General features: G+C 42.5%; 1 protein-coding gene across 4 annotated transcripts in view; it reads left to right on the top strand.

Moving 5' to 3' along the window:
* The window catches only part of USP12 (ubiquitin specific peptidase 12), a 102,232-nt gene that overhangs the window by 39,682 nt on the left and 34,942 nt on the right, over nt 1-27,608 (top strand). For 3 of the 4 annotated variants that reach the window (XM_042938161.1, XM_042937917.1, XM_042938251.1), the window contains one exon: nt 16,646-16,726. In XM_042938161.1, the coding sequence (XP_042794095.1) occupies nt 16,646-16,726 (81 nt within the window). Of the gene's footprint in view, nt 1-16,645; nt 16,727-23,431; nt 23,507-27,608 lie in introns of those variants that run through there. The other variant, XM_042938077.1, reaches the window with a different exon arrangement.

Here is a 27,608-nt window from a genome sequence, read left to right as displayed (position 1 = left end):
TCTTCACGATTCTGTCTTAGATGATTGTATGTTTCCAGGAATTTATCCCTTTTCCTAGGATGTCCAGTTTGTTGGCATATAATTATTCATAATAGTCTCTTAGATCCTTTATATTTCTTTGGTATCAGTCGTAACTTTTTTTTCATTTCTAGTTTTATTTATTTGAGCCCTGTCTCTCTTGTTCTTAGTGAGTCTAGCTAAAGCTTTGTCAATTTTTCTATCTTTTCAAGGAAAAGAAACTCTTGGTTTCATTGATCTTTTCTGAATAGTGTCTCTATTTTATTTTTGCTGTGATCTGTATTTTCTTCTTTCTCCTAACTTTGGTCTTAGTTTTTCCTTTTCTAGTTCCTTTAGGTTTTATACCTAAGGTTATTCTAACTTTAGGTATAAGTCACCTAAAGTTAGAATAACCTTAGGTATAAATCACCTAAAGTTAGAATAACCTTAGATATAAAACCTAAAGGAACTAGAAAATCAATTATTAGAGTTATACCTAAAGTTAGATTGCTTATTTGAGATTTTTCTTGTTTCTTGAGGTAGACGTGTATTGCTGTAGTCTTCCCTCTTAGAACTGCTTTTGCTGCATCCCGGAGATACTGGTGTGTTGTGTTTCCATTTTAATTTGTTGAACTATATTTTTTGATTTCCCCTTTTGAACACCCACTGGGTGTTCAGTAACATGCTGTTTGATTTCCACATATTTGTGATTTTTGGTTCTGTTTTTTTCTTGTAAGTGATTTCTAGTCATATTGTAGTCAGGAAAGATACTTGATATGGTTTCAGTTTTCTTACATTATTATTAAGACTTGTTTTGTGGCCTAACATAGGATCTGTTTTGGAGAATGTTCCATGTGCACTTGAAAAATATCTATTTTGCTTTGGATGGAATGTTCTGCATATGTTTATTAAGTTCATCTAGTTTAATGTGTTGTTTAAGGCTGTTGTTTCTTTTCTGATTTTTTGGTCTGGGTTATCAATTGATTTAAGTGGGATATTAAAGGCCTTCACTATTGCTGTCAGTTTCTCCCATTAGGTTTGTTGATATTTGCTTTGTATATTTATGTGCTCCTATGTTGGGTGCATAAATATTTATTTACAAATGTTGTGCCTTCTTGTTGGATTGACTTCTTTATTATTATGTAATATCCATCTTCATCTTTTATTACGACCTTTGTGTTAAAGTCTATTTTGTCTGACATAACTACCCTACCTGTCTTCTGGATTCTATTTGCGTGGTATTTTACATGGTATATACATTCATCCTTTCACTTTGACTGTATGTGTCTTACATCCGACGTGAGTTTCTTGTAGGCAGCACATAGATGGCTCTTGTGTTTTTATTCTTCCAGTCACTGTCTTTTGGTTGGAGATTTGAGGCCATTTACATTTAAAGTAATTACTGACAGGTGTGTACTTCTTGCCATTTTGTAAATTGTTTTTGTGTGTGTGTGTGTGTTTTGTACTTCCTCTGTTCCTTTCTACTTCTCTTGCTTTCTTCCCTTGATTTGATGACCTTCTATAGTGTTATACTTATTTTCCCATTATCTTTTGTGTATCTGCTGTAGGTTTTTACTTTAGTTTTACATGAGGCTCACTTTTAAGAGCCTATATATAGAAGTCTATTATAAAGGTAATGGAAGTTAAGTTTGGATGCATTCTAAAGCTCTGCATTTTTACTCCTCCTCCCCCCTATGTTTTATATTTTTAATGTCACGTTTTGCATCTTTTTATTTTGTGTATCATTTAACTAATTATGGAAGTTTTATGTTTACTACTTCTGTCATTTAACCTTCATACTAGCTTTATAAAGTGATTATTTCACTACTTTTACTATGTATGTATGTGCTTTTACTACTTTACCAGTAAGATTTTTACTTTCCTATGCGTTCTTGTTCCTATGAAGTTAACATTTCTTGTCAGGGTCATTTAGTAGTGACAGATTCCTTTAGCTATTGCGTGTCTGGAAAACTCTTACCTCTCCTGGAGTTCTGAATGATAACCTTGCTGGATAGAGTTCTTGGTTGGAAGTTTTTTCCTTTCAGCACTTGGAATATACACGCCGCTCCTTTCTGGCCTGCAAATGAATCATCACATGGGCTAGGTGTGTTTCAGTCTGCTGCTTTTGCCCTGGGTCCTGGACGAATGAGTCTGCACACGAGCCCCCCAAGAGCAGAATCTTTGTTTCCTACAGCCCTGTTTGTCCTCCATGTAAGTCCCATTGGTTTTCGAAGCCAGATGTGTTGAGGGTTTGTCTCTCTGGTGCAGGTCCCAAGGGTTCAGGTGCTTGAAGGGATGCTCCTTATTAGTGAGGTTCCTCTTGACTCCTGATTGTGGGTCATCGCACCAGGGGTGGGGTTTTTGGCAAGATAGTGTCTCTTCCTCTCTTTCCCTTGTTGACGTGACTTTGTTGTGGAGGATATGTTTAACTGATTTTCAGCACATCGCCCCCTCCCCGTTGTTGCGTAGGTAGCTGTAGATTTGTTGCGTCTGTGGGAGGAGGCGAGGTCAGGATTCTCCTATGCAACCATCTTTTTTCAATTTTTTATTGATAGAGTTTGAGGTTTTGTAGGTTGGTGCGTATTATGTTTATAATTGTTATATTGTCTTGATGGATTAAACCTTTTAATAATATATAATGTCTCATATCTACCACCCCCCCAGTTGTACTGAGGTATTATTGACATATAACATATGCAAGTTTAAGGTGGTGATTTGATACATGTGTGTTGCAAAATAATTACCCACTTTAAGGCTGATTAACATCTCCATTTCCTCACATAATTGCTGTGTGTGTGTGTGTGTGTGTGTGTGTGTGTGTGTGTGTGTGTGTCGCACGATAACATTTAAGGTCTGCTTTTTTAGATCTTTCAAGTGTATAATACAGTATTTTTATAAGATTTGGGGGGGTATATTTTACATACAATGTTACATTGGTTTCAGTTATACATAGAACTTTTATCGACTTAAAACTCTATCTTGTCTGAAATTAATAGCCTCTCCTCCAGCCCTCTCTTAGTTACGGTTTCCTCAGGATATCTTTTTACATTCCTTAACTTTCAATTGCTTGTTGTTTTGTTGTTGTTGTTGTTGTTGTTTAATCTAAAATGAGTCTTGTAGACATCCTATACTTGGATCATGTTTTTTAAGTCTGTTCAGCAAATCTCTACCAGTTAGAGAGTTGAAGGCATTTACATTAAAAGTAATTATTAATAAGGAAGGACTTCTGCCTTGGTAGAAGGTAGTAAAACCTCGGTTTGCAAGCATCACTCGTGCCTGACACATGCTTGTAATCCAAACACTTGTCTGTCAAAGTGAATTTCCCCATAAATAATGGAAACTCAGCTAATTCGTTCCACAACCTAAAAACATTCATATAAAAATGATTACAATACTGTAATAGAATACAAAATAATAAAAAAAATACAAAATATAAACAAAAATAAATTAACTTGAACTTACCTTTGAAAACCTTCATGGCTGGTATGAGGGAGACAAGAGAGAGGAGGGTTATTGTGTAGGACGACTTTGACTATCACTACCGGAATCACCGCTATCTGTTGGCTCAGTGGCATCTTTTTCTGCACGGGGCCGTTGTATATGCTCGCATGGATGTTGAGTACAGTACAGTATTAATACACTCTTGTCATACACTGTATATAATGTAATTGGCAATAAGGCACAGAGGAAAGGGTCTACGTCTGCAGGCAGCCTCACCTAGAAATGGAGCTAAGCATCCCTAAGCCTTCTCTTGCCTGGAAAAGCAGAGGGCCGTCCATAGGTGCTTTGAAGGGACAGAAAATACTCTAGTGCCAGTTGTGGGCACCTTCCGATGTTCTGAAAAATCACTGATTTCTGCCAAGCACCACGGCCTGAGACCGAGCCTCCAAGCACGGGAGGTGATCCCCCACAGTCCCGCAGCAAGAAAGAGAAGAACCATTGGTGCAGTTGTGATCACGTGACATTTGGCGTCATGTACTACTCGTATTGCAAGACGTCGCTCGTTTATCAAGTTAAAATTGATTAGAAATGTTTGCTCCTCTTGTGGAACACTCGCAGAACAAGTTGCTCGCAATCCAAGGTTTTACTCTATTTGTGTATTTTAGTTTTGTCCTTGTTTAATCCCTCCGTTAGTGCCTTTTTGTTATTTACTTGATTCCTGTAATGTACCATTTTGATTCCCTTTTCTGTATATTTTTCAAGTTATTTTCTTAGCAGTTTTCTTGAGTGTTACAATTAGCATCTCAAATTTATAACAACTTAGTTCGAATAGTACCACCTCCGTTTCGTTAGTATACAAACATTCTGCATCTGTACATCCCTGGTCTCCGCCTTTATACTGTTGTCACAGACGACATCCATACGTTGTGCACCTATTAACACAGATTCATACTTGTTGTTTGATGTGTCTTTTAAATCCTGTATGAAAAAGAGGGGAGTTAAAAGCCAAAAGTACAGTAATACTGGCAGTTGTATTTACCTGTCTTCTTTGTTCCTTTACATGGCTTTGAGTGGTTGCCTAGTGTCTTTTCATCTTAGTCTGAAGGATTCCTTTTAGCATTTTCTTGGACGGCGGGCCTGCTAGTAATGAATCCCCTTATTAGGCCTGTCTTGTGGGGCGGGACGCCTGGGTGGCCCCGTGGGTTAAGCATCTGAGTCTTGATCTTGGTTCGGGTCACCACCTTACGGTTTGAGTTCAAGCCCCGCTTCGGAGCCTGCTGGGGATTCTGCCCTTCCCCTTCTCTGCCCCTGCCCTGCTCCTGCTGGGGATTCTGCCCTTCCTCTTCTCTGCCCCTGCCCTGCTCGGGATTCTGCCCTTCCCCTTCTCTGCCCCTGCCCTCCTCCTGCTGGGGATTCTGCCCTTCCCCCTCTCTGTCCCTGCCCTGCTCACGAGCTCTTGCGCTCTCCAAATAAAAAACAATGAATCCCCCTAGGCCTGTCTTGGAATGTCCTGACTCTTTGTTCATTCCTGAAAGATAGTTCTGCAGTTACAGAATTGTTTGACACTTTTTTAAAAAAAATTTAACGTTTGTTTACTTAGAGAGTGTGCAAGCGAGCAGGGGAGGGACAGAGAGAGAGGGAGACACAGACTCCGAAGCAGGCTCCAGGCTCTGAGCTGTCAGCACAGAGCCTGACCGCAGGGCTCTGAACTCACAAACCATGAGATCATGACCTGACGCAAGGCTCGAACTCACAAACCACGAGATCATGACCTGAGCCGAAGTTAGACGCTCAGCCGACTGAGCCACCCGGGTGCCCCGACGCTTTTTATCCCTGTGCCTGCTCGCATCTACAGATTTCTGATGAAAAATCAGCTCTTAATCTTACTGTGGATCTTTTGTATGTGATGAGTTGTTTTTGTCTTGCCAATTTCAAGATTCTGTCTTTGTCTTTTGACAGTTTGACTATAATGTGTCAGAACCTCTGAGGTTTTCCTGCTTGGGATTCGTTGAAATCCTTGGATATGTAGATTCGGGTATTTCATCAAATTGGGGCCATTATTTCTTCACATTTTTTCCTGCTTGCTTCTTTTTGTTCTCTCTTCATTGGGGATTCTACTGATGCAGATGTTGGTATTTTGATGGTGTCCCATAGGTCCCTCAGCTTATTTTTCTACATTGTTTTTCCATTGTGCTGTTTGGCGTGGATAATTTTAATTTCCTCATTTTCAAGTTTGCTGATACTTTCTCCTTTCTGCTCAAACCTGCCATTGTTCCCCTGTACTGAATTTCTTTAAAAAAAATAATAAAATTTTTTTTAATGTTTATTTTTGAGAAAGACAGAGACAGAATGCGAGTGGGTTGGGGCAGAGAGAGAGGGAGGCACAGAATCCGAAGCAGGCTCCAGGCGCCGAGCTGTCAGCCCAGAGCCCATCACAGGGCTCGAACTCACAGGTTGTGCGATAATGACCTGAGCCGAAGTCGGACGCTCAACCGACTGAGCCACCCAGGCGCCCCTCTCTACTGAATTTCTTACGTCAGCTGTTGTACTTAATAATTCCTGGTGTTCTGTTCAGTTTCCTTTTTATTACAGTCTCTTTGTTGATATTCCCTATTTATTCATACAGATGCTCTTGCTTTCTTCTAGTTCTTTGAGCATATTTAAGACCGTTGATTTAACACCTTAGTAATTTTAACATCTAGCATTCCTCAGGGTAGTTTTTGTCAAATTCTTTTTTTTTCCTCCCACAGTGCTGTGGTTTTCTGTTTCTTTGTATGTTCTGAAATGAGAACTGGACCATCTGAATATTACATTGTGGTGACTCTAGAAATCAGATTCTCCTCTTTCTCAGTGTTGCTGTTGAGGGCTGTAGTCATCTGTTTGTGCAGTGACTTTCCCAAAACAACTTTGCAAAATCTGTATTCTTTGCAAAATCTGACCTTGTGTGTCACCTTGTGACCTGACAGAAATTTACCCACAGGTCTAGGTCACCCCTCCCACCACCCAAAACGTCCAGAAAGGGAAGTTCGCGCGGTGCAAGAGGGTGGAAACAGATGCACGTCTGTGTGCTGTTGCCCCAGGCTGCCTCCAGTATGACGGGGTGCACGGCCCCAGTGTTGGGAGGGCAGGGTCCCCAACCGCCCCCCAGTACCAGTCCACGCCCCACACGTGGGCCCTGCGCCCGCCAGTGCCGCAGGGCCGGGGGACGGGCTGGTGGCCGAGGCACGCGCCGTGCTCTCTCTGCCTTCGTCAGCTGCCCCCCTGCTTGGTGTCCGTGTTCTGAGATGGTTGCTTCTGACAGGTTTTCCAGCTCGGTGGGCTCGTGAAGGCACTGACCCAGGAGCTTCAACGTTCCACGGCGTCACCCGCCTGTCCTTACGCGTTGGACGTGACCGCACGTAGTCCAGCTGCGGTTCCTTTCTCTGTTTGACAAAACGAAGCGTGGTGGTAACTTTACTTTGCGTTAGGGTGAGCAGGTACAGTGCGCCTCTGGAATCTGGAGTATGAACTCTGTCGTTGTAGTGACAGAGCAACTCAGGAACTGTGATTTCATTTCAGCTTAGTGACACCTTGTATCTGTGTAGTGGTTTTCTTCACAAGGATGTGAAGGACTTTGCAAATAGGCCGTTATCCCATAACCCGGACTTGAGAAGATGAAGTGTGCGTATTTTTACAGGTGGAAGAAAGTGGAGCATGTTTTTATCATACAGAAACCGAGCATCATCTTACAAATCAGTTACTCGCGTCAGGTGTATGAAGTTGGCCAGTACCAGTCCAGGGCTCCTTGTTTTTATAGTGCCAAAAATCCTACCACCTGATAAAATAGGTTGTAAAAACTATAACGAATGTGGCAGAAAGAGCTTAAAACAATGATACGTTTCTGGTTATTTGTTCACCAAAGTAGGTGAATCTGTGCGTTGCCTTCACCACAAGCTGCTGTAAAAACCAAATCTTACCTTTTTTTGTTGTAGGTAAGGTGCCAGTGAGGGAGTTCAGATATGGTTATGCTGTAAATGTGTAACTGTCGCGGTGCCTGGGTGGCTCAGTCAGTTGAGCATCCGACTCCTGATTTGCGCTCAGTCATGATCTCATGGTTTGTGGGTTCAAGCCCCCACGTTGGGCTCTGTGCTGACATTGTGGAGCCTGCTTGGGTGTGTTCTCTCTCTCTCTCTCTCTCAAAATAAATAAGTAAACTTAAAAAAAAAAGTATAACTATCCATGAGAGTATCTGATAAATTTCTCATAAAGTTTTTTGGTATTGAGATGAGTAGGATCTATAGAATTCATTGTGCTCGATCACATTAAGTACCGTATCCCATTATGCTGAGTTCGGTCCTATTTTGAGAATTTTCTTTTCGGTATTGTTAAGCTAAATGTGAAGGCTTGGCAGAGCAATTCTTGCTAAGCCCGGCGATGGTGGTGATACACCATTACTTCCTGACAGAGATGAATTAATGAGAGATTTTTCAGTAACTCGTCTCATGAATATTTACGGATCAAAAACATGGTTGTTGTTGTTGGCACTGAGTCATGTTCGTACTTTTTTCGTTCCTTGGCTGAGTTAAGAGATTTAAGTGACTCTGAATCTTCTTTTCTTTTCTACGTATCAATATTCTCTACAAATGACACATTTACCCATGGATATATAACTCTTCACTGAAGGTGTTAGAGCAAATAATATGAAGATTGTAGCTTTTAACATGTCTGATAGGAACATTGAGGTTCTAATGGATATGGAGATTCAAATCACAGCCTGATGTTTTTGGTCTGGTCATTCATCATTGAATTATAATGATTCACGTATGTAACTTAGCTTTTGTTTCTTACATGCTGTGTTTGTGTATATATCACCGTTAGATGAAAAGGATTATGGGAGTGCTGTCCTGAGTAATTTTAAATGTGCCGTGATTTGGCCAGCGATTAATTGTAGAATTGAATTTTCCTTAATTGCTGGATGGGGAATTTTACGTGGGTAACATACCACACGTGTGTTCCTGTGGCGGCAGCTGAAGCAGGAAGTAAGCTGCTTTAATTTCTCCTGAAAAGAGTTGTGTTGTTGAGAACCTGCCAGAAGTCTTCCTGATCGGGCTGAAGGTTTGGAGTAGCATGGAAGACGGGAGGAGGATGGGATGTTCACATACGCCGTTGGAAATAAAGTTTGATGGTTTCTCCTTCGCCACGGAACTTACACAGATGGCTCTCAGAAGGCCCGTGATGGGAACGGAGGCCGGGGCCCTTCAGGAGCGTGATTTCCAGAGCTTGATAACTGGTTGTGTTGTAGTTCAGGGATGCAGCAGGGCGTTCGGACTTCCCCCTTCGTGTCGGAGACCGTACCTCCCTCCTCTGTGGGTGCCATTTGCACCATATGCTGTCTTCCCACGGGGGGCTTTGCTCGGTGCCGGTCCCGGATTCCCAGACGGCACCTGCAGCCCTGCGATAACCCTGTGAGGACGCGGTGCCGCTGTGAAGTCTGGCTCGGGGTTGAGAACCCTTTTCTGCGGGCTACGTTTTCACTTTGATGGCAGAGGTCGCACCAGAGGAGGCCGCTGCAGAGGTTCTTGGGATGGCTGCACATCAGCGTGGAACGTCCAACGCCCTTGTCGGTTACTTTGGGAATTTCAGTCTTTTGGGCGGTTGATCTGAAGGGCGGGGGATGGGGGGGGGGGGGTAAGAAGGGGTAAAGGAACTGTGTTTAGTGCCTTCTGTTGCAGACATTGTTCCAAATCCATACATTTTTAAAAAACAGGCCATAATAAGGGTGTTTGCCCTGTTTTGCAGATTAGGAAATTGGAGCACAAATTCAAAATACTGGGAATATTTTGCCCAAAGTTCACACTTTGGTTGTGATTCTGTGTTGCTGCTAACTATCTTCGAATGAGAGCATTTTAGATTTGCAGTCGATGCCGTGAGTCTGGTCTCTCTCACCTTGCTGATGAGAAAAGCGAGGCGGAGCGATTTGAGGCAGTGACGCAGTGGTTGAACTCCTCCTAGAACCAGGCCAGGTCACTCGGCCCCCCGCGCTGCCTGGGGCTGGAATGTCGAAGTGTCTGCTCGTGTTCCGGGCTCTCGTTTCACCAGCGTGTACAGCTGTATGGAAATACCCGCGGAGAAAAGCTCAAGGCTCGGGCTCTTTTAGTTCCGTCCGCTCACGATGGAACACCGTGATGGGAATGTCCCCCATTCTCCGCTCTCGGGGCCATTCCTGTCCCGATATCCTGGAGTACGAACTGCATACTGGCATAGTTTGATATTGTTTTCTTCTCTGTAACTTTACGTTTATTTTTAATAGTTTTCTGCCTGTAGGTCGTCATGAAAAGCTAATTGTTCACTGTACACGCCCCAGTTGGATTATGACTTTGCGGTTTTTTCTTACCGTTTTTAAATCTTTTGTAACCCTCTATATCAAAACTCTCTTGATTTAAACCCACAATGAGAAATAAGTTTCCCAGTTAGACCTAATAGACACATACTTAGTTCCTGGAAAAAGTCTCACAGACCATTATTTACCCTTAGGGAGATACACGCCATCATCTCTTATGTTTTACTGAAAAATCAAATGGTAGAGCCACCAAATTCGTCTCACTTCTCACTAAATGACGCTTTGACGGTCACGTTCTACAACTTTCCGCTCAGGGCTGGGTAGAAAGCAGATACTATACTTGGTGAATTTCACCTCTTGTGAAGGTCTACTGCTTTCAGAAGATATTTGTGATGCGTGACACTTAGGGTGTGAAATGGCTTGTTTTTTTTTGTTTTGTTTTTTTTTTTATACAAATGTTTGTCGTCTCTGATACAGTTTCAGGGACCCAGTGTCATCCAGAAGTGCAAATGTGGGCTTCCAGCCTTCCTGTTCTCCGTTCTCCCCTTTAAGATACTTGCTTCGTGTATCTTCTGTACTTTGGGTTCATCCTTTGACGGCTCAGATTCGCTTCGTCTCTGTTGTGTTCGTACCCTCACGTGGGTTCTTCCTGTGCCTCCAGAACTTTTCTTAGTTTACCAAGGTCACTCGATTGTCTCCTTTTCGGGAAGCCTTTCCTGCCTGTTTTGGCAGTTCTCCTTTGGGGACTGACCTGGTGTGACCCTTCGGTGTTACACTTGGAATGACAAACACTGGATTCTAAGATAGGATTTGAAACATGAGAATGGGGAAATGTCATTGTATTTTATTGTACTTGTTTTAAACAGAAATTTCTCTGGGAACTAATAGTTCACTGCAACTATCTAGTAAAAAAAAAAAAAAGCTAGCGTACTTGATAAGTATGTTTCTAGGTAGTAGATGTCCGTCCTTTTACTGTGCTACCGTTTTTTACTTCTTCCTCATGGATGGCGTCCTCTTGCGTCTTTCTCGTAATGGCAGAATGGAGGGCAGTCAGAGAGGCGCGTGCTCCATGTAAAAATGACCGTGTGAAAAAGACTTCATCAGAAGCAGCCTTCCCCTGGCTGGCTTGTTTTCTTTTTTCCTGTTTGCAGATGGTGTGTTCAAAATGATAGATCAAAGGTGTGTATCTTGCTTCAACTTTTCTTTCACTTGGATGGTTTTTTTTTTTTTTTTTTTGGCATGAAAAAGAAGCATTGCTCACCTTTCTAGGAATCCACAGTAGGCAGGTTTACGGGGGTGCTTACTCCATGGCCTGCACATTCTCGGATCGGATGGCTTTCTGAGGATGTGAAAATACATCCTGACTTTTTTTTCAGAACTTAATGTTTGACCTTCCGTAGACTATCCAACATTGTATCCTTAACGTCTTAATGAGATTGGACGATCCAGCAGATTCCCACACGTTGCTAGAGGGTGGGGATGAGGGTGCTGTAGGGATCAAGGTCTTACACGGGAGACGACCGGGGTCCAGACAGGGAAGCGTTTTGCCTCAAGTTGTTACGGCTAGCTGCTGGCATGGCCAGGACCAGACCCAGGACTCTGGCTTTGCCAGGTCCGGGTCAGTGTCATTAATAGTATGCCGTGGTCTCTACAGCAGCTCGACAAGGGACCCATTCTTCCATGAGATAGTTTTCCGTAAAACATTCCCTATTTTTAATAAAAGGTGTGGATTACTGGCATTATATTGACAGGAATCTTACGAAAAAAATATTATCCAATATTAACTTTGTTTCTCTGGCACAGCCGTTGAGTTTTTCTTTTTTTTCTGATTTAATTATTAAGTCTTTCTGTCTTTTTGTTTGTTTTTAAGAGCAGTTTTAGTTCACAGCAAAATTGATTTTGGATTTCCCATATGATATATGGATTTCTCATATAGACCTGCCCCAGTGTGAGCATAGCCTCCCTCATTACCATCATCCCCCCTCCCCCACCAGAGTAGTACATTTGTCATAATTAATGAACTACGTTGAAACATCATAATCAGGTAAAGTCCATAGTTTGTGTTACTGTTTACTTTTGGGGTACATTCTGTGGGTCTGAACAAATGTATGATGACATATTCATCATGGTAGTATTACATGGAATGTTGTCACTGCCCTAAAAATCTGTGCTCTGCCTCTTCATCCCTTTCTCCCCAACTTCTGATTTTTTTTTACTGTCCCTCTAGTTACCATTTTTAATTAAAAAATTTTTTTTTAATGTTTATTTATATTTGAGAGAGAAAAAGAGAGTGCACACAAGCGGGGGAGGGGCAGAGAGACTGAGGCAGAATCTGAAGCAGGCTTCAGGCTCTGAGCTGTCAGCACAGAGCCCGACGTGGGGCTTGAACCCTGGAGCAGTGAGATCATGACCTGAGCTGAAAGTCAGACACTTAACCGACTAAGCCACCCAGGCTCCCCACCATTAAGTTTTTACTTTCAATTATTATAATTTTTATATTTAAAAGTTTTATTTGGTTCTTTAAAAAAAAATCTGCTTTGGCTTTAGAATCTCATCTTTGTTCTTAAAATCAAGCTAGTGTTACTTTTTGACACACGTTATGCATTTGTTCTGTATCATGTCGGAAATAGTTCTGATATTAAATGTCTTGAGAGTCTCATTCTGCCGTCTGTGCTTCTGCTGGCTTTTATTCATAGAGTACTCTATTTTCCTGTGGCTTTGGGTATGTGTATGAGTTTTGATTGCGAACTCAGGTCTCTTGGAGTGTTATCTGTGGGAACTTTTTGTGGGGTGGATTGGCTTTATCTTCCAGGGTGAACTTGGTCATTCTGCTGGTTGTAGGGTGAAGAGGACACTGTCAACTCAGGGTCTCTCTGAATTACATTTTCTGCTCAAGTGGTTTTGCTGTAAGATCATACAGCTGGCATGAATTTGGGTTACAATCTTTCATAAGTCAGCTTGGGGTTGTGAGTTTTCGGAAGATGCCCTCCACTCTCAGTGCCAAGGACATGCCGGGCGCATTTCCTTGCTGCCTCCTCCTGCGGTACAGGATTATTTCTTGCTCCCCTGACATGACGATCCGGCCCTTTTGGGATCTCAGTGCCCATGCTCAGGTCTTCTCTTGGCCTTTCTATCTCCCGAAGTTTTCAGTTTCCCTGCACTCTGTTTCATTCAGCTGTCAGAAGAGCGTGTAAAGGTCACTAGTGTTGACAGTTACCCTCAGTGTGAAATCTCTCTTTGGCATTGGCTTAGCCTCCAGGGTTCCCCCATCATTTTGTTTTTTGTTCTCTGCAGCTTCCTTATTTTCTCACCAGCTCAGTAAATTCTTATTTTGTAATATTAAAATTCATCCACCTTTTGGTTTTCATCAGAGAGTCACGGATATCTAATTCCATCCTTATGATGAATTTTGTACTAATAGGTACTGAGTCTAAAATAACCTTTTGTGTAAGTTACAAAAACGGAGCTAGAAACTCCGGAAAGAACGTCTTCTTCCTGTGTGTGTGTGTGTCATGTACTCCTACAAAACAGATGAATCCTGATACCTATACGTATGAAAGCGTTAGAGCAAAAATTCTTACCTGAGCATGCCACCATTTCTTTCTTTTGTCCTGGTAAAGCATCACTGATTTAGTAAACCACTGTTAATTGTAGTAGGATCATATTTCTCAAGCGTAGGGATAGAGAATTGTTCAGAGCCGTTGCTTTTGGATATTGACTTATTCTAGGTTCAGTTTAAACCTTGGGGTGCTTGTTGACCATTATTTGACACAAAAGGGTTTGCCAACTTCCAACAAAATCTTCAAGGGGTGACGACACAGAGAACTCTTCTACAGATACTAAAAATTACGCAGCAAACTTTTGGCTTGGCGGCTGTTTTTCTCCAGCTGTGTCTAACTCTAGTGTTGAAAACCAGTCATCAGAAACTGAATTGCTTCGTCTACTCTTTGCCTTTGTAGTTGGCATGGAGTTAGAGTAGAATTGTACTCTGATTATTTCCGCAGAGAAAATCTTGAATTCATGCCATAAGAGTATCTCCTGCACATTCACAGAATCTGCTATACAGCGTCCTTATCATGGTAAGGTGTATGTTACTAGGCTGTGCTTGAATTTAGAACTGTCATAAAGTAAATCCCGTTCTCTCTTTGTACTTTCCACTTGGATCCGCTACCCTGACTCCATCTGTCACTGTAATCTCTCCCTGTTGAATTGTGTTGCTTGGCATTTATTGGTTGCCTTGGGCTTCCTAGAGTTTTGTGTTCATCTAGTACATGTCCTCAGGAGGGTTGATAAAAGTGATCGGTAGTATTAGAGTGTTGAGTTAGAAGAGACTGTAGAAATTACCTTGTCTTTTAATTTTCTAAACATGTGTAGCTGTGAAAACCTTGATTTGGGTAATGGATTACTTGGAAACGCAACAGATCAACGTAGAGGAGTTGGAGGTTTTGAAAATCAGTGAAGAGACCAACTCCTTTATCTTGCAAATGAAGCGTCTTAAACCCAGAAAGGTTAAATGACTGGTTTATGGCTGTTTCCACCTTCCCACACTTAGCATCTTTCTCCCAGACCTCCGATTGGATTGTGGTTTTGCTTTGTTGTTAGACTTTTGGACAGTACAGTGACTATACCTCTGTGTTCCTTTGTGGGGTTGGCCAAAGTTGTTTTTTTTTAATGATAACTATCTCATTTTTTCTTGTGCCTTTGTTTCTTTCTCTTGCTATTTCTTAGCTATTGTTTGGAGCAGATATTTGTGATCATTACTGGCTAATGAGAGTAGCTTTTCTTCTCCCCTTGAATTTGAAGGGAAGGGGGAGAAGGCAGCCAGCATTTATGGGACACCTGCTTCTGTGGCAGGCACTGCGGATGCTTTCATCAAAGTTTCAATTCAGTTAATTTGTAGCCGCCCTATAGAGTAGTTGGTGACATTTTGCTCTTACAGTTAGGAAACTGAGGCACAAAGAAGCTAGTAAGTTGATCCGTAGCCAAACCACCTTGAGGATGCGGACGGGGAGAGGGATTTCTAAGCAGTGCATGCATGATACGTCACGGGTAGGGGGATGAACGGGTCATCTGGAGTGGTGAGAATACGTGCTCTGTGGCATGTGATTGCTATTACATTGGAGAGAGAATGTTCACGTGTTATCCTGTTCTTCCCACGGGCCAGAAACGCTTTCCGGAGTTAGGTGCACTGACATTTTACTGTCCACATAAATAGATGTGATGAGGTTGTACTTTGGATCATAGAGCCTTTCTTCTTTTTTTTTGTGGGGGAGGGGTTATACTTACTTAAACGAATATTGTTTTGAATTCGTATGGTAAGTGGTAAACATCCGGGTTACTGATAGTTTTCGACCTACGTGAGGAAGCTTTGACGTGATGCTGGAGCTGGCAGCGGTGGAGGGTGGGGCTTGCAGCGTTCCCACCGAGACCGATTTGTTCAGTGGGTCTCGAAGTTGCTGTGATCATTGAATTTGATGTCAAAACACAGGGCATAGCCAAATTGGAAGTAAAGGGTGTTTGTAAACTAGCGATTCCGTCAAGGTTTTGTGTAAAGCCTAAAACGAGTTCCAAATTAAAAAAAAAATAACGAAGGCAACGTCATGTTTATGTACCAGCGCTGGATGGCTGGAGGACATTAGAGGAAATGTGTTGTTTTGGTAGAATCTGACCACCAACCAATCCACCCAGTCCCTCTAATCAGTGCTGACAGTCAGGAAGTTGAGGATGTGTTGTCTAACAAAGGTTGGCCTTCCCAAGTCCAGGGATGGAGCTCAGTCAGGAAACGGCAAGGTCTTCAGAGCACGAGGTGATGTTAATTTCGTGTCCGTGCCCCGGAGGAGGCAGTGTGTGCGTGTGGTTTTACTGCAGCTTTGCAGAGTGGCGCGCCGGCATTTTGTGAGTGATGTCGCATGGGTTTTGTCTGGGGGGATGTTTTCTTGGGAGTCTTCAAGTACACATACCTAGAGGTATCATGCTTTCAGCGTTGCTGTCATTTTTCCCTCTCCGGCTACGTTGGGAGTCCATTTAGGGGCGTGTGCCAGTACACAGGGCCCTAGTGGCACCCCACCTCCCCTCTTTTTCAGGGACGGAGTTGAGTCGGTCGTATTCCTGAGACCACGACACGTGATTGTGGTCTGTGCCGGGCCCTTCTTCTGTTGGGTTTCGTTTTGGTTTTTCCCTTTTTTATCCTTCACCCCTAGTTGCAATGCCCCAGTGCTCTTCAGCACCCACTCAAGGACGTTTAACATCCATTCTTAAGCCCGCTGGCCGGGAGCTAGTCTTTATGTATGCGTTAAGCTCAGTTTTTCTTTTTTTTTTTTCATATTTAACATTATGTTTTTGAGAACTAGGCGTGCTTTTGTATGTAAACCTAGCTCCGATCATTCCGACTCTGCTCCAGAGCGGGCCGTCACATTTCATAGACTGGCTGCTTGTTGGCTGTGCGGTCGTCCGTGCCGCCCCGCGCGGCGTTCTTGTCACTGTGGGTCCTGGGTGGGGATCCGTCAGGTCAAACTTGGAGGAACTGTTAGGTCACCTACTACATGCGTGTTTGGTTTCGGCTCCCTGAGATGGCTGTCGAATTATACCCCGTTAGGGCACGGGTACAGCCGGGGCTTTAATCCGCTAGCTAGAAAAAAGTCACAAGTTGTAAGTACAGCTTCTTGATCCGCGCTTTGCTTTCCTGAGAAAGTTCTTGCAAACTAGTCTTACTATTAAAATCCTTCACTCTTCACTATCATCCTTTATTTTCTTTCAGTAATGTTACGTGGTGAAAGGGAACACAGTTTTTTAAGGGATGTCTCTGTGATGCACGTATAACCGAAACGTTATGAAAATACTACGAATACTAAGAGTGCTGTTTCGTTTGTTTTAATTTTTCTTTTACAGGGCGCCAATGCCTCGGCATTAGAGAAAGAGATTGGCCCAGAACAGTTTCCAGTCAATGAGCACTATTTTGGATTAGTCAATGTAAGTATCCGTTGGTCCTCCGCCTTCACAACTATGGTTGCAAATCGTTTTCAAAGTGTTGAATGTGTTTCATAATTTATTAAAGGAAAATTGTTCATTTGCATCGGTAGGCTTAAAGCCAAGAAACTTGATTTGGAATTTTAAAATGCTCTTTTTTTTTTTTTTTTTTTAAACGTTTATTTATTTTTGAGAGAGCGAGCGAGTGAGCACGAGCAGGGGAGGGGCAGAGAGAGAGGGAGACACAGAATCGGAAGCCGGCTCCAGGCTCCGAGCTGTCAGCACAGAGCCCAACGCGGGGCTTCAACCCACGAACCGTGAGATCACGACCTGAGCTGAAGTCGGACGCTTAACCGACTGAGCCACCCGGTGCCCCTAAAATACTCTTTTTAATGGAAGGGAAACAAGACTGCTCGAAGTCTTAAGGGTCTTAGATTGGAGTTAGCCAGATTTTTCCTATTTTGTATCAAATTTTTTCATAACGGAAATTTCATATGGCCTATGCTACATGATCTCTTGTTTCTTTGAGAATTATTTAAATGTCCAAATAGAAGCGGTCCAAATGTACAGGTGTAATAAATAAAGTTTTGCAAGTGCCTCCATGTGTCTGTGGACTCTTTGTCAGCCGACTTCTGGCAGTGTTCCACTAGCATAGATATAAAAATGCAAAATATAGGAGAAAGATACATCCCCAGTCCTTGTGAAGATAATTCTAGTTATTATACATCATTGAAATTTTGGGAGAACTTTCTTTGGAAGTTTTAACTCTTTTTCTGACTCATCAACAAATGCCACAAATCTGTGTTCTACAGTTGTGGTAGTTTATGCCGTCCTGTTACGTAGATCCGTGGTGAATGTTTTCAACTCTGTGTAAGAGACGATAATACAGGGGACAAAGTAAGCTCCATTGAACACACGTGTGTCACTCACTGAGTGCAATCCGTGACGTTCAAGGTAGATTTCTTGTGTAGGTAAAGTGATGTGGGCATTTCCTCTCCTGCTGGGAGTCCCCTTGAGAGCGGAAAGCTTGTAACAAAAGGAGTCTCCACCCCACTGTGCCCACCTCCCCAGAGGAGCCTGCTCATTCATCTACTGGCTCTTTTTTCCGGAATCTACCCCCACATTCTAAATAAAGTGCCTGTATGCTGTTAAAAACAGTCTATCGACTTCTTTTCCCTCACCCTAGACATTCCTTCATGGCTCTCCTTTTCTAGAACTGGTCTTCTTCCTTGGATTTTTCCCTGCTTTGTGGAACATGTTCTATGGTAGCTTCTTTAGGGAGCGTGCATGGGAGGTGAACTTTGAGCTCTCGTGTATTTAAAAACGTTTTGGTTCTTGCTAAAGCTAGATACACAGCCTTCCTTCAGAATTTGTAAGGGATTACTCTGTGGCTTTCTGGCGTCTGTTGATGTCAAGAGGGTTGATGCTGTTCTGATTTGTCACCTCTTCTGAGTGTGGCCCCCTCCCCCCAACCCCCCAACAGTGTTTTAGGAGGCTTTCAGAATGTGGATGATTATCCACAATGTTCTGAAATTTCATGATGTGTCTTCGTGTTCCTCCCCCTCCCCCCCCTTTGTTGCATTGACTATGTACCAACTCATTCAGACATTTTTCGTTTTCCTCAAGTCTCGAACATTTCTAATACTAGCATTTGGATAATTTCCTTCCTATCAGTGTAATCTCTTTGTTCTGTCTTTTTTGATATACCCTTCGTTGCGTATCGAAATGCAGACTGATTTCTCTGTTTTTTTCTGCATTTTCTCCCATTTTTGATCATCTGCTTTGTATTCTACATTTTGGATTATTACTCACCCTTTTTTATCTTGTTCATTGCACCTTTTATTTCTTAGAGTGTTACTTTTGTTCTTTGATTTTGTTTCTCTGTGGTTTTTCTCAGGATATTATTTATAGTTTTTATTGTTGAGGTTTTCTTATCCTTACTGGATTGTTTCTCAGACCCCCCCCCCCCCCCCCCCCCCGCCACCATTTTAAACTCTGTTTCCTAATGGAAGCTCTCCTTAAATTTCATTCCTGCATAAAGATGAAATTCTGAGAAGCTGATTGGGGCTCTGTGTATGAGGGTGGAGCTGGTCTACCAAGGGCTTCTCTCCAAGGTGACTGCCCCCCACCCCCATTTCAGTGGCTAGAGCCTTTTCTCTGGGGCTGTTTACCTGGTGCTGAGGGACTTCTTCAGTCTGTGTCTAGGGCTGGCTTCGTTCAGGGTCTTATTGAATCCTGTCCTCTGTTTGGTGCCTCATGCGGTCCTCTGCTGTCCTTAAGGGCTCTTGAACCAGACTCTCCTGTTCAGCTTCTGTGGGGACTAAAACCTACACTTGAAAGAAAGGCGAAGTGCCTAGGGGTCTGAACGGTCCTTTTAAAAGACTTACAACCGGGGGCGCCGGGGTGGATAAGCATCTGACTCTTGGTTTTAGCTCAGGCCATGATCTCAGTTTGTGGGATCGAGCCCCCATGTCAGGCTCTGAGCAGGGAGCCTGCTCCGGATTCTGTCTCCCTCTCCCTGCCCCTCCCCTGATCGCTTGTGCACGCTCGCTCGCTGTCTCCCAAAGCAAACAAGAAATAAGCATTAAAATAATAATAATAATAAAAGGCTTATAACCGGACCTGTGTTTTCCCACCCTCACCCTCCTTCCCCCCCCCCCCCCTTTATTTTTTCCTAATTTATTCTTTTACTGTCATTTCGTTGGAGTTTTGTCAGGGGTGGGGGGAAGTTAATTGAATATATTTGAATGTATGTAATGTCCCTTGTTTAACAAGAAAGTCTGGCCTTTACTTCCGATATCTAAGGTGTTTGTGCTTGCATACAGCGTTGTCTAGTGATCAAAAACCTCATTTAACTTCTGGGAATGGGCAAACCGCAGTTTCTTCTCTCTCATTATTACTTCCCTGTGGCTACCCACCCTTATTTGGTTCACACTCAAGCTCATATGTGTCTCGAATTGTAGTAAAGGTGTGTTCATCGATAGTGTCTCAGAAGAACCCATTTTCTTTAGCACAGGAGTATTTTATATATTGAAGGCTGTCTCACTTTTAACCTTCTCCAATATAAATATTTCAATCTCTCCATTTTGTGTCTGACTGTAACCTTTTTTGCAGATAGCCTCACAACAAGGAAAACGGTATCCTAGATAAAATCTTACTATAAAATGAGTTCTACAGGCCTGTTTTCCCCTTGCTGTTAATGTTGTTTTTGCTTGAACATACCTCTCAGAATACCAGGGTCAATTGTGTTAAAGGAAAAAAAAAAAGATTTCTTAGAAGGTTTTATTTTTATTACTCCCCGTGGATCAAGATTAAATTAATCTAAATTAAGAGGGTAGTAGTATTGGTGCTTTTCCCTGAAGCTGACTAACCGAGATTCAGTAAAACCCAAGAGAAGCAGGAGGGAGTAAAGTTAGTACGAGAATTTTAGGGGAATCTTTGTCTTTATCCCCTCCAGAGACTCTTTTGATGGGTGGAAATATAGTTTCTGATCTCTGTGCCTAGTTAGTACACCAAAGAATTGAGCTCCCCTAAGGTAGCCAGGGCTCCAACCTTGAAAGATTGATGAACACCTTGAATTATATTGAGAAAGTAATTGATGGTCAGAGTACATGCAGCAGAACCAGTATAGTGATTAACTTTTTCCATGGTTTAAACTTTCAGGTTCCCTTGCAACTGTGTTGTGTATAGTCTTAACCTTTTTCTAGAAGTCCTATTTTTAAAAAAATAATGTTTATCTTTGAGAGGGGGGCATGAGCAGATGAGCAGGGGGCAGAGAGAGAGAGAGAGGGAGGGAGGGAGAGAGAGAGAGAGAGAGAGAGACACAGACAAGAATCCAAAGCAGGCTCCACAGACTGGATGTGGGGTCGGATGCTTAACCAACTGAGCCACCCAGGCACCCCTGTATTTTTAAGCTCTTAAAATATCACTCTTGTTTCTTTCCCCCTTCCCCCCTCCTCCTTTTTTTCTTTTTTCTTTTTTTTTTTTTTTAATTTATGGAGTTATCACACTATTTATGGGAGTTCCTAAAAAATAAGGGTGGAGCTTTGGGGGATAAGGGAGGGTAGCTTAGTTAATTCAGAGATCAACATTTTAACCCCTCCGCCCCCCATCTCTGTCTGCCAGGTAGTTCCTATTGAAAACAACACTGGAATGTAGCTGCTTTAAGAAATTCTGTGGTTTAGGAAATTCTGTGGGGCGCCTGGGTGGCTCATTCGGTTAAGTGTCCAACTTCGGCTCAGGTCATGATCTCACAGTTCGTGAGTTCGAGCCCCGCGTCGGGCTCTGTGCTGACAGCTCGGAGCCTGGAGCCTGCTTTGGATTCTGTGTCTCCCTCTCCCCTGCTCGTGCTCACTCTCTCTCTCAAAAATAAACGTTTAAAAAAAAAAAAAAAATTCTGTGGTTTATCTTTTCTAACAATTGGATTTTGTTAAAATGAGACACACATGTATTTTCTTTTTATTAATCTGTTCTTAGCTAAGTGTGAGTTTCTGAGGTTCATTTTTAAAAAAATGTTTCTTTTGTGAGAGAGAGAGAGACACACACACACACACACACACACACACACACACACACACACGGGGAGGGGAGGGGCAGGGCAGAGAGAGGGGGAGAGAAAGAATCCCAGTTTCTGATAGCGCAGAGCCCGGTGTGGGGCTCGGTCTCACTAACCATGAGATCATGCATGACCTGATCCAAAACCGTGAGTTGGATGCTTAACGGATTGAGCCACCCAGGTGCCCCTCCGTGGTTCATTTTAATAGCTTTGAAGGAAAAGCTTACACTGAGAAGAGTTCCTGTTAGACTTGCCTGATTGGATCCTTTTTGTGATTGGCAAGCGGCATACTTACTAGCACTTGCCTTTGGGAAACAGTACGTGTATTTGGACAGGTAGAAAATCAGGCTTTTTTCGGAAACGTAGTCCCCAGGCCCAGTGTGGCGCCCAGCACGGGGCCTGAGCTCTAAGATGGTCAAAACCTGGGCTGAGTGAGATCCAAAGTCAGACGCTTAACCAACAAAGCCACCCAGGCTCCCCCAGACTTTTTTTTTTTTTTTTTTTAATGGAGAAGAAAAATAACCACAGTTGGATTAACAGAAAATTCAGCGTGGTGGTTGATCCCAACGTTGTCAATGACAACGTATTTTCCGTTATTTACGGTTGCAGATCTTTTTGTCTTGGAAGACTGTTTTCACGAATGATGACTTTGATGGCAGTTGACTCTTCATAATTCTGATGTCTGCCACTATAATTTGCATAATACATAGCGTGGGGATTTCCTGTTGGTTTAACTCTTGTGAATGCGTTCGTATTTCTGATGTTATTGGAAGTCTGAGAGGAGAAATACTAGTGTGGTGTGAGGGCTGAGAGATGGTCTTGTGTAGACAAGGGAGCCTTTTGGAAGCTTTCTCTTGTTGTAAAATATCCTGCTTAAGTGTCAGCTGTTTTTAGGGCCAGCTAAATTCTCTGAAAACAAATTGTTTTAATCTCATGAACCGGATTGCCTTTTTCCCTTGTATCTTGTCGCTGATGAGTACTTATTTTAGTAAATGGAGTGATTTCAGTTAGTATCTCTTTCCTACTTGTGCAGCCTACATTTTTAAGAGTCTTTTTTCATTATTTTATTGTATGGTTCTATATTAATTTCTAATAACTGCCAAGAGACAGGTGGCCTCATTAAATCGATTTGTGAGGCTGCAGTGGGATGCGCTTTTCCCTGAAATCTTTGTTATAAAATAACAACTGTGTTCCTAGACCATCTTACAAGAGGCTTTTAAGCCTGAATTGCCAGTAGTCATTGGCCGGAATTCTGGATTCGGGGGCCGTTGTGAAGGACGCAAATAAAAATGAAACTTTCTTTCCATTTGTAAGTCATAAACTTGATTAGGCAAATGTCTCTTGGTTCTATTTGCTTTTGCATTGATTTATTCTCCTTTAGTTTCTCTCCACCTGCTGGCCATAGGCTGCTTGAGGGTTGCATTATCAGAGATCCCAGAGAATGTTCATATTAGACCTGACAAAAGAACTCTGGCCCAAGTATTCTGCTGAGATTGGGTCAAGTGGACGGCCCTGTTGGCAGGGTCTATAAGAAGGTTTGTGGTGGACAACCCTATGGCACTTACGTAGAGACGTCAGTTCCTATAAGGAAGGGTGGGACAGTAGAGTGAGGTAGTGTAGGGCAAGGAATGGATGTCCACTAGCATATGGAAGGACATTTTTAGATTAGGTTTACTTGACTGTAGTGAGAGTGGTGGATAGGGAAATGTGGGGTATAGTGTTAAAAAACAGGGCCACCTAGGGCACCTGGCTCCGTTGGTTAAGCGTCCAACTCTTGGTTTCAGCTCAGGTCGTGATCTCGCTGTCGGTGGGTTTCAGCCCCCCGTCAGGCTCCGTGCTAACAGTGCGGAGCCTGCTGGGGATTCTCTCTCTCTCTGCCCCTCCCCGCTCACGCTGTCTCAAATAAGTAAATAAATTAAAGCCAACAAATGAACAGAACAGGGTCACCTAAACTGTGCTGGGGAAAAGGACCTTCCTTTAGAAGGGGACGTGCACAGGATAGGCATCATCATCACCAGCCTCCAGCATGGGACAATGGAGCATTTAATAAACATCTTGAAACGTTAAAAAAAGTTTTTTTTTAACGTTTATTCTTTTTTGAGAGACGGAGAGGGGCAGAGAGAGAGTGAGAGAGAGAGAGGGAGACACAGGATCTGAAGCAGGCTCCAGGCTCTATCCGTGTGTGCAGTGGTCCTGTGACACTCAAGTTCGACACCAGCGAGTCGATGGTATCATTGTCTCTTATTCGTTTGTGCAGTTGCAATCTATTATAATTTGAACAGAGATTAAGAGATTACGTGATTTCATTTCATTCGGTTAACCTAGGTTTTCAAAATGGCCACATGACTTAAAAAGATTGTTTCAGAAATAACAGTGTGGTGACGGAGTGCTGGGGAAGTGCTCCATGCAGGTTGCTAATTTACTTCTTTACAAGGTTTTACGAGGTGTGGGCTGTATTGTCAACCACACTCACAGATGAGGAAACGGATGAACGGCGTGGCTCAGTGATTTCCCGCGTTCAGGTAGTGGAACCCAGCTTGAGCCCAAGGCGGTTCAGTTTCAGGGCTTGTGACTTCCTCTCCATGCCATGCTGCTGGCAAGGCAGTTGATCGCTCAGGTGAGTTCCAACAGACATGGTAGGATTGAAAAGTTAATATCAGGGGTGCCTGGGTGACTCAGTCGGTTAGGCGGCTGACTTCGGCTCAGGTCAGGATCTCGCGGTCCGTGAGTTCAAGCCCTGCGTCGGGCTCTGTGCTAACGGCTCACAGCCTGGAGCCTGTTTCCGATTCTGTATCTCCTTCTCTCTGACCCTCCCCCGTTCATGCTCTGTCTCTCTCTGTCTCAAAAATAAATAAACGTTAAAAAAAAAAAAAAGTTAATATCCTATTTTAGAAAGTAAGGTAAGGCCATAAAAGAACTTCCCATTTGCACCTCTCTGTGTGTGTCTGAGTCTTTGATAGCTCATAGGATATACTGAGCATAAACCCAGTCTGTCAATCACTGTATAAGCCACAGCTTACCAGAAGGCGTACTCAGTTTTATTGCTCTCACTGAAGCATTGATAATCTTTAGTGAAAACAAAATTAATGTAAGTCAGACAAAAATTTAAAATATCTACTTGGCCTTAGTCACATTTGTTATACAGTCGACCTTTGAACAACATGGGTTTGAGCTGCCCCGGTCCCTCTATACATGGATTTTTTTTTTTTTTTTTTTTTAACACAGTACTGTAAATGTCTCTTCTCTACCTTATGATCTTAATAACATTTTTTTTCTCTAGCTTTGTTGTAAAAGAATACAGTACATAGTACATATGACATATAAAATATGTGTCAATTGATTGTTACTGGTAAGGCTTCCAGTCAACAGTAGTCTAAGTTTTTGCAGAGTCAAAAGTTGCCTTCAGATATTTTTGTAAAAAAATTTTTTTTAATGTTTATTTTTGAGAGAGGGAGTATGCGTGGGGGAGGAGCAGAGAGAGAGGGAGACACAGAATCCGAAGCAGGCTCCAGGCTCTGAGCCGTCAGCACAGAGCCCGATGTGGGGCTTGAACTCACAAACTGCAAGATCATGACCTGAGCCAAGGTCGGACGCTTAGCTGACTGAGCCACCCAGGTGCCCTGTAAATTTTTAATGTTTTTTTTTTTTTTTTTTTTTTTGTTTTTTTTTTTGGAGAGAGAGCACGAGCAGGGGAGGAGCAGAGAGAAGGAGACACAGAATCTGAAGCAGACTCCAGGCTCCGAGCTGTCAGCACATAGCCTGATGCGGGGCTCGAACCACGAACCATGAGATCATGACCTGAGCTGAAGTTGGACACTTAACCCACTGAGCCACCCAGGCATACCAACTCAGATTTTTTTTTAATGTTTATTTTTTTATTTTGAGAGTGCATATAAGCAGGGGAGGGGCAGAGAGAAAGGGAGGGGGGCAGCGAGAGAGAGAGAGAGAGAGAGAATGAGAGAGAATGAATATGAACAAACGAATGAATGAATTCCAAGCAGGTCCTGTGCTGTCAGTGCAGAGCTCGATGTGGGGCTTGATCTCATGAACTGTGAGATTATGACCTGAGCTGAAGTCAAGAGTCAGACACTTAACCTACTGAGCCACTCAGGTGCCCCTACACACAGATTTTGACCATGTGAGGGATCAGTGCCCCTAACTTCCTCATTGTTCAGGGGCCAACTGTATATAATGTATGTTTTTATGTATATAAATTTTATATTTTATAAAAGTAATTTTAATGTGTAGAATGTAACACATATATAATTTTTATTTGTGTTTATTAGGGATGTGTGCTCAAAATGATCTTAATGATGGAGATATGATAAATATTTGTGGAGGGGGCATTGATTTTAAAACTAGGAGAAAAAGGCATTAGGGAAAGCAAGCATAGGTCATTGTGTTCAATGAGCAATTGAAAAATCAGTGATCAGACCTTGAGGAGGTGGCAGCTTTTAAAATTTGTTTCCCTGATTTTAAGCCGGATTATACCTTTGATCTTCAAAATAAGCTGAGAAGATAGGGTAGGTGTCAACCCTATAGCAATATCTTATTTAGAAATTGAGCATTCGGGGGCACCTGGGTGGCTCAGTTGGTTAAGCGTCCAACTTTGGCTCAGCTCATGATCTCACGGTTCATGGTTCGAGCCCTGCGTCAGGCTCTGTGCTGACAGCTCGGAGTCTGGAGCCTGCTTCAGATTGCGTGTTTCCTTCTCTCCTCCCCTCCCCTCCCCTCCCCTCCCCTCCCTTCCCCTCCCCTCCCCTCTCTCTGCCCTTCCCCCGCTCATGCTCTGTCTCTTTCTCTCTCTCAAAAATAAATAAACATTAAAAAAATGTTTTTTTAAATTTTTAAAAAGAAATTGAACATTCAGAAACAGGAGTGTGGAGGAAATCATCCCAGACCATCTTTTGCATGAAAGCTATGCACTTGAAAGGTACATTTTTAGATCTTAGGAACTTGAATGAAAGCTGCTATCAAGGAAATTGAAAGAAAAGTTTCCAAGTTATGAATAAGATTGAAAGTGGTTGTTTATTCTAGAGAAATAGTAGTAGTTTCACACTTTCATTTTTCCTTACTGGAATTGATGAAGATAAGTGCAAGACCATAAGAGAAGACATCAAATAACTGACTATAAAGTTACTTATTGCTTTACATTCAGGAGATGAGCAAGGAAGGGGCTGCCTTCCAGCATTCTCTACAGAATACAGACTCCCTCGGGTTCTTTACTAAGCTTGGAAGCCATTTGCTTCTTTTTTATGTCAGTCAAGTTTTACTGTCGTACGTTTTTCTAATACACTGTGAGATGCTGTCTTTTGTTTTTAATCTACCTACTCTGTGGAAGTCATTGGAGTCTCTGTTGCTTATTCTTGAATAAAAATGACCAAATTATGGAGATGGAATCTTCTCTTCAGTTGACAGAGGTATAGTTTGTTGGTCATTAGCGTCATTAGACCATGGTATGAATCCTAGTATTGCTTTAGACTGGCGAATACTGAGTAATTGGTACATTAATCTCAATATTGTAGGTTCTGCAGCAGGTGTACTTAGCCCCTGGATAGGCTTTATGAAAGTTTCCATGGTTACATTTATCAATAGTATCAGTGCATCGCCCAGTTATCTATCTCTTTTAGTATTTCTTTGGAAAGCCTCTTAAGCATCTGTTTTTATGAAACTACTTGGCTCTGACCAACACTATGAATGTAAAATCCTCATTGGGCCACACGTTCTGTTCCTTTTTTGTGGTATTGTTTAACTTGTTTCTCTGTTTGAATATCTGTAAATTGATAGTTAGGTCTAGATGCTAGATATAAATTTAGTGTTGTTTTTTTTTTTATTTTTTTTTAATGTTTATTTATTTTTTTTGAGAGAGAAACAGCATGAGTGGGGGAGGGGCAGAGAGAGAGGGAGACCCAGAATCCGAAGCAGGCTCCAGGGCTCCGAGCTGTCGGCACAGAGCCCGACGCGGGGCTCAAACTCACAAGCTGTGAGATCATGACCTGAGCCAAAGTCAGACGCCCAACCGACTGAGCCACCCAGGTGCCCCTAGTGGTTTTGTTTAAAAAACAAAAGAACACTTCATAAGAGCTGCTATGTATTTCTCCAGGAGACGGAGAAATTTTGTGGTTCTTTTTTAATGATGCTGGAATGCACTGAGGGTTCAGATCATTTTAAAGTTCTCCATCAGTCTTTAATGCTTTTAGTATCCCCTGATAATCACTGCCCAGTCCATTATTTACAATCATTTCTTTGGAATTTATTAGCTGGGATTGTTCTGTAAGCTAGAATTTCTTTCAGCAGCTATTTAGAGCCTTCTGGAATGTTGTTCTTACA

Source organism: Panthera leo, chromosome A1 (genome assembly GCF_018350215.1).
Source record: "Panthera leo isolate Ple1 chromosome A1, P.leo_Ple1_pat1.1, whole genome shotgun sequence".
Lineage (NCBI taxonomy): Eukaryota > Metazoa > Chordata > Mammalia > Carnivora > Felidae > Panthera > Panthera leo.
This window is presented reverse-complemented; position numbering and strand designations above follow the sequence as displayed.